We start from the raw sequence: 11797 nt of genomic DNA, 5'->3' as shown, positions 1-11797 counted from the left end.
GTTCAATAATTACCTCACACTCTATGCAAAGAGTGTAAATTTAACTTTCGTACAGGTAACAGAATTGTTCTAGAATGACAGTGTGTTAAATCATAAACAGATTTTCTAGTTTAGTTAAAACAATACTTGTTGCTGTTAGGATATAGATATTCAGGCCAGTCTGCAAAGGCCTGTACTTTAAGAATTTAGGTGTATTCTTATCACTTGGCTAGTTCTAGAAGTATAAAAGAAAGAATCAAAATCACTGTCTGCTGGTGTGAGGGCCTTCTCTTACTGTGACAGTCTGAGGCCCTCTTCTTAGGCTAAGGCCTTTGGCTAAGCAGCAGAGGCAGCCATAAGCTGGGAAGCAAACAGTCACATCCTCACATTCCAAACTAGTCACACTGAAATAAGGTGCTATTGGGCTGTTAGGCACTATCAGGACAGGATTGTATTCCTGTCACCTCCAGAGAAAGGGAAGTGCCTAGAAAATGTAAAAGGAAACTTAGTTTGATAGCATCCTGTCTGGCAAGAACTCACTTATCAATAGCTGGGATGTGAAATCCTCACTTCTGTATTGTCTTGTCATTATAGTTCCCACTTTGCTATTGTTTGTCTGTATAATCTCTGTCTGGTTCTGTGATTGTTCCTGTCTGCTGTATAATTAATTTTGCTGGGTGTAAACTAATTAAGGTGGTGGGATATAATTGGTTACATAATCATGTTACAATATGTTAGGATTGGTTAGTTAAATTTCAGGAAAATGATTGGTTAAGGTATAGCTAAGCAGAACTCAAGTTTTACTATATAATCTGTAGTCAAGGAGGAAGTGGGTGGGTGTGGGTGAGGGAAATGGGAGCAGGGAATGGGGGTAAGAAAATTGGAATCATGTTTTGCTAAAGGGGGAAATGGGAACAGGGAATGGGAGTAAGGAAGTTGGAATCATGTTTGGCTAAGGGTAGGAATGGGAACAGGGACACAGGTGTAAGGCTCTGTGGTGTCAGAGCTGGGAAGGAGGATACTAAGGAAGGAAACTGGAATCATGCTTGCTGGAAGTTCACCCCAATAAACATCGAATTGTTTGCACCTTTGGAATTCGGGTATTGTTGCTCTCTGTTCATGCGAGAAGGACCAGGGAAGTAAGTGGGTGAAGGAATAAGCCCCCTAACAGTTGCTTTAGGAGAACTTCAATCCAAGTTACGCACACGCTGACATTTCCAATTTTACAGGGTCATACGTGGTTTATAAAGGGGATCAAGAGACAAGCTCATAAAGATCTCCCATTCTCACTGGAATCTCACTTCTGAGAGCATGAAGCTTCAAAGGGTTCCTGAAGAACCTAAAAAGATTCCTCTCTGATGAGGGCACAGGAATTCAGAAGGGATTTTTTAAATATATAATTAGAGGGGAAACAATTTATAAACACCAATAACATTTTGATTTCTACTCCTAAAAATTAGCCATGACTTTGCCTAAAATTAAACAAAAACCAGAAAAAATAATTATTACAAACAGGAAACCCTGATCAAAAGTAAGAATATACTTCTGAATCGACTTTAGGGCAGTGCAGCTTTCTGACTGGTTTTCAGTCTATAAGCCCAATGTGACTTCTGCCTTATTTTTTATTTATAAATTTAATTTCAGAACATTAATAGTCACATGACAGGCAGTGCACTTCTAGGGAATTAATGCACTCCACATATGGGTAAAAGTTACCTAATGTTCAACTTTGTGCTTCCTACAACATGAAGTGTGTAAAAATCACCCAGCAACGTGCATGTCATTTTATTTGAGCCTCTCATAAGGAGTTTCCCAATGTCCTGGATCACACAGGGAAATGAAATCATGGGTGGCCTGGGATTTTACTTAGCCTTGATAACGAAATCAATTATATAATCGTAATTCGACTGTGATTAATATAATTGTTTATGACCTCTGTACTTTATACTGCAAGATACACCCCATGTTCCTATATAACAAGAAGAAAGAACCTTAGCGCAGGAATAGCGTAGACACAGTAACAATTTAGAGAAAACTTTGTCAAAAAGAAAAATACCACTGGTTTTAATGAAGCGCTGCCTTGTCTTTCAAGTCACAGATGAAAAACCCTCTTCATGTTTGTGGCAAGTTTTCAATAGAAACTTAAATTTCTCGCAGGAACTAATGTACACTGGGAAGAACACAGACTAGCAACAGAACACCGCTGGAATGTCTGCTTTGTGTTTGAAGCTAATGACATTATTGACTTGCTTCAGAGACAGTACAGTACTTCGGCAGTAATTGCTGACATGGCTTTTTTCAGGACCGGGGACCACAGGTACTAATATTAATTTGCTATTAACATTACATCTATGCATTTTATGTTTATTACTAGGCTTTATTTACTTCTTATAAATCTCCCTTTATAGGCAGTGATCCAAAGCACACTGCTCCTGCGGTGCTCACTGAGTCAGGAGAAGGAAACGGATAACTTCGTGTCTGCCCACCTAAGAAATGTCATTTAAAATACCACAGTTCCACTTAAGAAAGTGAATCACAGCATGCTCATTGAACATTTGGCCACAGCTCTGTTTAGTATGGGCTTGTTTGATGGATGTGTAAATCCCTGGAATTGATCCCCAACACACTAGGTCTGGAAGTCAATAAAGCACTAAATTAACTAGGAGACAAAGTCTGTACAATAAACAGGAACTGGTGCCAGCAGCTAGGAAATTCTGGACAGAAAGTACCTATCAGTGGAAGTTGAATACCACTAAATCAACCACACCCTGAAGACATTCTTCAGTGTTATTCAAAATATGAGGCTATCCTGGGGATTGTGCTTGAGTTCATTGTACATGTCTTTGCACGATTTCCAGGATCATACATAGACATTTAATATAGTGATGTTTCCCACAACTTTTATAAATTAAGTTGAATGGAGTTTAATAATTTAATAGCACTGGACTGGAATTTAAGAGAACAGGGTTTAATTGTTACCTCTACCAAAGGCTCTCTAGGTGACCTTGAACAAGTCACTTAATTCCTGTGCCTCAATTTCCCATTTGTAAAATGGGGTTAATACTACTTCCTTTCTTCCACCCTTTGACTGTCCTACTATTTAGAATGTAAGTCGTTTGAGGCAGGGACCGTCTCTTAACATGTATTTGTTACCGCTTCTAACACAATGGGGTCCCAATATGAAAAGGGGCCTCTGGAAGCTTCTGTAATGCAAAAAAATACACTCAGATGCATATTATTCTTATATATGTGCTGAGTCTTGAGCTCTGGAAACAAACAAAAAGGTTTAGATGTGCTTGTGGATACAATGAAATCTTTTCTGAATATTTATATTTCAAAGCGAAATTCTCTCTCTCTCAGGTATTTCCACAGTGCCTCTTGCTGTGACACATACGTGCCAACACACATTCTTTACACAAAGATGGATGTGAGGGCATATTCTAATGCAGCAACAGTTTGTCGAACATATGGCATTAGCCATATACCCAAAGTATAAGCACTGCAGTAACAAGATTCCTGAGGCCCCGAATCCATGACATTATGGACATTAAGAAAAAGGTATCAAATTCAAGAGGAACAGTACACTACGGCTTGTAATGGGACAGACAGCAGTTGTACCAAAATAAGTTGTATGGGAGATATAAAACCCACAATGCAAGCTAAAATTGAAAATGGGCTCTTGACGCCTTTAAAGTACGACAAACAACACATTCTTATCTCTCAAGATTCCTTATAGTTAGAAAGGGAACCCTCTTCAGTTCCATGAATTCATTTCTTGTACCACCTTATATATATTAATAAATAATAAAAATAATAATGATACCTCACATTTATAGAGCACCTTTATGCTGAGGCTCTAGAATCACTTCACAGACATTATTTAAAGTTCACATTATTAATTGTTAATATTCTTATTTTTCAGATGGTGAAACTGAGTCACAAAATAGTAGCCCATAGCTTGATTTTCAGAGGTGCTGAGCACTCAAAAAATCCCACTGACTTCGATCAGGCCATAAATGACTTGCTCATGATCACACAACAAATCAGTAGTGCTGGGACTAGAACCTGAATTCCCGATTCCATGCCCTGTATTCCAACCATTAGAGTATGTTGCTGCCTCGGTTGTACATATTTTACTTTGTCTATAATAGCAGGAGTATTCTGAATTAATGTATAGCTTGGTGTGGCTAAATGTGCTGATCGATCATGACTTGTCGTGCTTTCTCACAATGTGCCTAACAGAAGACCTCATGATAATGAGGAAAATAACACATGTCACCAGATTACTCTCATTCATCTGTATAAGTGAGAACAGCACATTTTGCTGTCAGGCTGAAGGGAACATATTTACACAGGCATTACACTCCAACTTGTGTATAATTGCTGTAAGTGAGAAAGGGAATAGTTGTCTGTATATGCAGAACTTTAAACTAAGATGCAGTATTTGCAGCGCACACAAATCAAATTGAAGTACAACTCAATATGACAGAGTAGAAATGTTACCACCTACTGGTGACTATATTTGTTATTTTCCTTCAACTACTACTGTGTGTTCTATTTCTTAGCTCTGTCATTAACAAGGAGTCTTTTTCTGTGTCCATAGTGGCCTCGGAAGTGGCAGAGAGGAGCTTAGAGGGAGAAATCTTTTAAAATGTGAATTGTTTGTTCAGGTTTCTTAAACTGTCTTCTGATAATCAGGGACTCTTGGTTCAGAAAGCAAGGGACTGAGGCTTGTATATTTTCTTCTACCCCTCAAATCATAACTGTTATATTGATCAGTGCCAATTTCTGGGACAAAACTGTGTTCAAATTATGAGGATTCCTGATCAATTCCCTTCAGACAGAAACTGAGTGTGTTTATCCAATTCCTTCTACTTCTCATATGCTGGTCAAGCACTGAGTCTTTAGTAATCAGAAACTACTCAACGCACCCAACTTGTGGTTCCTTTTAATGGAAAAAAGGGATTAAACTGAGACTCCAATCTCATTTTATTTCTGGGTGACTCTTGGCATCAAGGATTTATCATAATAGTGTAATAAATTTGCAGTCACCTCAGATGTCATGATTGTCACTAGGCCGCACACCATGGCCATTTGGAACTTCCTGGAGACGGAACACATTCTCCTGGTCCCAAATCACAGGTCTCTATATCTTGAGCTAAAGGAAAATCTCCTTTAATTTTCAGCACTGTAAGAACTGTTCTCTTGTCATAGGTCCGATTCCATCCAATATAGGGCAGTAATACACACACTATTATAAATATCCCACGACTGTGGACCCTTTTAATTTAAAAGTCCAGCTCTGACGTATCAAATCAAAATGCAGGATTTCACACAGACAAGAACTATTTATTAAGTCAATATGTGGGTATTTTTATTCCCCAGGAATTATTTTAAAACTGGCATATACTGTTTGCACTATCATTACTACTATAAACTCCTTGCTAATGAGACAGTCCCTTCTGTATCACTGCCCAGCACTAGTTAAGGCAGACAGAAATAAACAGCCTTTTATGGCTAGAGTATATACTGTGCTCACTGGAGATGCTGTGTGGGACATGTACTGTACCTGTAATTGTGGAACCAGTTGATCACTGTGCTGGTTTTCAAGTTGAGCTGTGTAGCAAGTTCCTCAATTGTTTTTGGCGATGGGTATGGCTTTTGCTGATATGCTCGTTTTAGAGCTTCTTTCTCTTCTGGTGCCAGCACTACTCGTGGTTTCTTTAGCTGATGCTGTGGCTGTGGGCTGGCTCCCTGGCTATAGTCTATTCCAACTGAAGAGGGCTCACAAGGTTGACTGTCACTAACTGAGCTGTGCCGTCGTTTCATGTAGGCTGAAAGAGAAATACAGAATCATATAAATATAAAGTCACCAAATATAAGAACTGCAGAGTAAATGCAAAGATCCCAAATTGTGAGCTCGGGGGGTGTGCATGCTGGGAAGGAAGGAACAGGAAATGAATTCTGGCGTGGATCCGAAAGAGACTGCAAGAGAAGGTAGACGTGGCAGGGAAGAGAGCACAAACTAACCATAAACCTTTCTAAGTTTCCCACCCCACTGGTGAATATGTGAGACAAATAATGGACATAAGAAGTTAAGTGTGGCGCATAGTTCTAATGTTACTCAACAAAAGTCTGAGTATTTTATGAGTATGACATTTTAACATATACATTCAGTTAGGACACTTACGCTGCATTGCAACTGAAATATTCTGTGCTTCTTGGTATTTAAAGCTTCCTACTGGATTATACTTAAACTACAGTAGCTGATAAAAGCTGAAATCACAACCATGTTCCAACACAAGATGGCACTTGGAACCTGTGGAATCCTGACAATTTTGCCTCAGCCCTAAGGAACAGTTCAGAGGTTTGTTGCTTATTCCTACAGATCTAGTCTTAGATGCATACACTGGAAACAAGTTATAAAAAAGAAAAACAACCAACAGCCCCTTCCTTTAAGCAAGATTCTTTACAATACAATTTGATGGGTACTGCTGCTGTGAGCAGTTAGCTCATTTAGGTCAGTGATGGGAATTTGAGCAACTCCATTAAGCTCCTTCAATCTCATGGGGTGAGGTGGTGATGGACCATCCTGTTAAGTTCACTGAGAAAAGAGATTTGGCTAATGATGTCATTGCCTTGATTGACTTGCACTGGGTGGAGGGAGATGGGATCAGAGCATTGTCGAGGAGGCCATTCCCTTGCAGTGAGAACAAAGCACTTCCAGATTAACTTGATCAATACAATGTTGCAGTGGCCTGATAAATATCTTTTAAATTATATTTATATATAAAAATCATTTGGAGCACAGACTCATGCCATAGAGATTTGGAAGCTAGTGAAGTAGGTCACCTGAGCAACCAACAAAGTCTTTCATGAAATGAATTTCTTTACCATAGGTTTTATCTTCAGGAATAGGATGCATAGATGATGATAAAAAAAATACAAAAGACTTTTACATGAACAGAAACAGGCCACCTTGAGCTACAACTCAAGTTTTCTGGGTATAGAGCTCACCCTCCTTATAGTACCAGGGAGCTGGTTTAATAGAGTACCCTTCTGTTCCTCTGCAGGACTGCCTGGGCCTTTAGTGTCCAGCTCTGCTTTGTCATTTCACCATCTACGCTGGTGGTGGATCTAGTGGGACTGTTACACACTGTCACAGGAGTTTCCAAGTGAATTCTGAACATAGTGTTTAACCTTCCTGGGTACCTGAACTGCCTGCATTTTATTTTTCCTGAATATGTCGTCTTGCCTGTTGGATCACTGGTATGGAACAGAATGTAAGAACCTCATTATCCATCACTCTGCCGTGTCATATATAGTCCTGCACCCATTTAAGAAAGTTAGTTGTAGTTGTAGCCATGTCAGTCCTAGGATATTGGAGAGACAAGATGGGTGAGGTAATATCTTTTACCGGACCAACTTCTGTTGGTGAGAGAGACAAGCTTTCGAGCCACACAAAGCTCTTCTTCGGGACCTGAGAGTGGCTCAAAAGCTTGTCTCCCTCACCAACAGAAGTTGATCCAATAAAAGATATGGTCTCCCTCACCCACATTGTTTATATAAGAAAGTTATTTTTAAAGGTTATTCCAATCAACCAAAGCTATATAGGATGTTTCAACCAGTGGGGAAAATGGGAAGCAGTTAGTGGTAAACAATATATGGGGCCCTACCTCTGCAGCCCCTGAGGTGCAGCTAAATGCTACAACTTGTAATGCTGGCAATTAATATGACGAAAATGATATCTTACATTTATAAAAGGTCTTTGGAGTCTTTTGAGATTAAAGTGTTTTACAAACTTCTACTGATACACAAACTAGACACAGGGCTCCCTTCATTCACCACTGTAACAGCCAAAACAAGGGTGAAGAATGGTATGTGCTCATTAGAGCACTGCAACACTGCCCAGTAATTTAGGAGACAACATGAAGGAGAACAGCACATCTAATTAAAAATGTAAAAAATTTGTGCTATATCCAACTGAAGCTGCCAGAATTTGGTCAGGTCACTGGGCTTAACACCCTCCTCTTATTCAAAAAGATCTTTAATGAGTGGTCAGAATCTCTTATCTCACAGCCAAAAGATGGCACCTCCAGCAACACAGAGTTTTCAATCTTCATTCTGGGACAAGAGCTCAGGCCAAACTCAAGAGGATGAGCACCACTTCCTGGAGAACTAGACTTTCCTGGGAGGTGTTCCATCCAAATGCAGACCTGCCCAAACTCTCAGTGCTGTCACTATTAAGCAAGAACTGCTAAAGTCTGTATCTTTCATGAGACTGGAATAAAGAAACAATGATGACTTACAGGGAACCCGACTGCAAAAAAACCACAACATCCACCAGTTGATATTTTTTCATCCAGATCAGGTAATTTGACCATCGCTCCACTGGTTCAAGGTCACATATTATGCCATCTGTCAGTGTGCTGAACCAGATTACTAGCTATGTGCTCTGTGTGAAGCACTCTAGATGCTTTAAAGGTGATTTGAAAATATTATTTTAAACAATCTTTGAATATACACAACATCAGGGGAGATTTCAGCACATTTTCAAATAAAGAGAGACTCAAATCAAAAGGCAAGTTACAAACATCCCTGAGTTTTGGAGGAATTTGGTTTTGGATACAGTTTTGAACTTTTCCATTAGCCACTACTTCATAATGACCAAACTCACTTCCTAAATCCAGTCCTTGGGAAGGTTTGGCCTTGGATCCTTGGTGTTGGGCCCAGTTCTGTTTGAGGATTTTACCCCCTTTTTCATTGTTGTTGTTGTAGACCCAGCATTGCCATGTTCCCTTGGCAAGTCTCCCCAGCATGCAGTCGGCTGGAAGTGGCACACCCACCACCCAACAGCACTAGAGGCCTGCCGACTGGGGTAAAACAGAGCCCTTTTTAAATAGAATTCTTATCCTACCTGGTACTGAACAAGCTTATTACAAACAAAATGAGGAGGAAATATAGAGAATTAACATTTCTCCAGTCAGGAGGCTTCAGCACTATTCACTGGGGAGTGCAATGTTTCCAGCAGCATCCACAGTGGGGTGCCATATGCCGTAGAAGCTAATTCAGAGTAAGGTAAGTGGGGGGAAGGAGTCTGATCTTGGTGGGTCTGAAGACCCCTCCTAAAAAGTAATTTAACATATGGTAGAAATCTGCTGATTTGTTTATATAGGGTTTTCATAGCATACGTTTCAAGCTGATGGGGGGGGGGGGGTGAGAAGATGGTAAAGGTGAGATGAGCATAACTGTCAATTTATTCCTCTGATAAAATGTGGCAGTGTTTCACTGGCAAGAGAAACCACTGCAATGTTCTTTCACTGACATTACCTGAATGGAAAGGTACATTGTTGATGTGGTTCCAGGGTAATCTAAATGGTTGAACAACAGGACACTTAGCTGCAAGAGAGAACTCAGTCCCAGAGTGAGCTGCAAGAGTGAGCTCACTCCCAGTGCTCTGCTACCAGGACAGCACTTACACAGTTCAGGAGCTCCGCTGAGGCCCTCAAACAATTTACACCGTATCTTTACTCAGGCACAGGTTCCTTCCCACAGCATATGTATTGCATGGGACTTCAATAAAAATACGGTGCAGAAACTCGTTTCCAAAGGAGGCTGTCAGTGTTACTTTTTCATTATTTTTTATTTTGTTTTATTCAACATTGTATAGGATGATCTCTTAAGAATGTTAAAAATCTAGTTATTCGGCCCATTTATTTTTGCTCTGTTTCTAATGCAGCAGAAGCCATCTCAGCTCCCTTTAGTTTACAGTGCTAAGTGGGAAATCTGAGAGGATTCTGCTCCCAGTGGAAGACCTCATGCAATTTCTGAGGAGATATTGCATTGTGCTACTACCAGAAGTTACTGTAGCAAAGATTTGTTTCTCTTATTCACTTTCAACAGGAGACTACGAGCTCTCCTGTAAGCCCCCTTAACTGCAATTTTCAGTATAACCACAAAAATTCTTCATGACATGTTAGCGTTACTGTGAAATCAGTCAACAGTAGCACTTTAATGCAGAGGTGCACTATCATCATCCAGGATAACTAGCCGGAATGTACACAATTCTGCACTCAGCTAACTGCTGCTAGGAGTCAGCATCTGGAGCTTCTGTGTTGTAGAATTATGTGATCATACTAAAAGGTGTTAAGTATCAGAGGGGTAGCTGTGTTAGGCTGTATCCACAAAAATGACAAGGAGTCTGGTGGCACCTTAAAGACTAACAGATTTATTTGGGCATAAGCTTTTGTGGGTTTTTTATGCTCAAATAAATCTGTTAGTCTTTAAGGTGCCACCGGACTCCTCGTCGTTTTTATACTAAAAAATGGCTATTTCTGTAATTGCTATTTCTCAGCAATGGATTCAAAATAAAGAGAAGGATCTGAAATTCACATGACATGTTCCACAATAAAATTGTAGGTAACTATTTAGAGGCCTAATAGATAAATGTTTTTGATCTAAGCAGATGAGGGGAGTTCATTTGAACAAAACCAGAAACACAAACCATACTAAATTAAATGATACAAATGCATCTCACAGAATCATTTTAAATCACTACATTTATCTTTCCTCCTAGTGATCTCCAGTGTTAGACCAGCAAGAAGTTCCCTCAGGAATCACTGCTTACTCCCTCCATCCCAACGTCTGTGGCTGGGTGTGGTCCTAGTAATGAAAATCCTGAGCCAGGTCCCATTCTCACGTTTCTCATTTGGTAAGGCAAGTTATCACTGATGCATTAGGGTAGTAGTAATTAATTCTACAGTGAATCTAGCAATGGCTTCCTGACACTGGGAATTCAGGGTGGGTTCTTTTTCCCTGGAGATATATAAAAAAAGCAAAGCTAGCATCAAGTCTGGCAAACAGAAAGATGCTGTGAAGCCCTTTCCATACCCTTCAATAATGCTGGATCAATATGACCTATATAATACTCATGGATAATTTAAAAAAAAAAGTCCCATTTGAAATAATAAAAAATATGCATCAGCAATCTGCTGCAAATTACCTTTTTTCTCCATTCGCTTCATATCCATCAATTTCTCCACATTGTTGGGATCATTTAGCCACAGCTGCATGCGGACAAAGGGCTCCCGTCCCTTCAAACTCAATTTGTGCCAGGGCTTTGGGCGAGCCAGAAGGTCTGAGACTGAGCCTTGCGTTAGCCCTAGGATTGTCTCCCCAAACAAACGCTGACCTAATAAGAAATCAAAACTGAAAGGTATTCATTCAGCTAAGAGGCAAAACTAAACTAAAAAGACAGAAGAAAACAATGCAAAAGAAAGGCTAGAAGGTGGAAGGGGACCAAATTCTCTGAAGGAGGAGCAGAGCTCTGGTATATATAATCACTGTCAATTATTCTTACTTCAGACTTGCCTGAAAACCCAACAGAAATAAAAGGAAGAATAATAGTTCTTCCCCCATTAAAGTTGGAAATTAGTTTTTGTTTAGTTCTGGCAAGCAGGGGAGCTCAACACCTTTTGGGATCAGGATCTTATAATGGACATAATGTGCAAAAGTAAAAAGTAATAAGATTTTAAAAAGTCAATCAAGCTTGTAACTAAGCAGTCAACTCCAGCAAGACTACTACAGCTACGTAGGTTTTATGAGGGAAGGCTAAGATACTACAGACAATTCAATCAGTGAAACAAATGTGAATACTGTACACACCTCTCCTGTTCAGCAACATTCATGCTAGTGTCTTCACAGACACATGCAAATACTTCCCATTTTAGATTGTTTTTACTACTATTGTACATGTGCTTTAGCAATTGCAGGTAGGCACAGTTTACAAAATGTAACAAACATGTATGTTTGTAACTTT

The 11797-nt window shown here is 39.7% G+C and overlaps 1 protein-coding gene across 3 annotated transcripts in view; it reads right to left on the bottom strand.

The window, feature by feature from the left end:
- CUX1 (cut like homeobox 1) overlaps positions 1-11797 on the bottom strand; it is a 398353-nt gene that overhangs the window by 59341 nt on the left and 327215 nt on the right. For 2 of the 3 annotated variants that reach the window (XM_077836868.1, XM_077836869.1), the window contains 2 exons: positions 10982-11170; positions 5549-5813 (listed from right to left, as the gene is read on the bottom strand). The exons of the other annotated variant lie outside the window; for it this stretch is intronic. In XM_077836868.1, coding sequence (XP_077692994.1) covers positions 5549-5813; positions 10982-11170 — 454 coding nt within the window. The remainder of the gene's footprint in view (positions 1-5548; positions 5814-10981; positions 11171-11797) is intronic. 3 annotated transcript variants of the gene reach the window in all.

This window comes from Eretmochelys imbricata, chromosome 17 (assembly GCF_965152235.1).
Source record: "Eretmochelys imbricata isolate rEreImb1 chromosome 17, rEreImb1.hap1, whole genome shotgun sequence".
NCBI classification, from domain to species: Eukaryota; Metazoa; Chordata; order Testudines; family Cheloniidae; genus Eretmochelys; species Eretmochelys imbricata.
The sequence above is the reverse complement of the archived record's forward strand: the minus strand, read 5'-3'. Positions and strand labels throughout refer to the sequence as shown.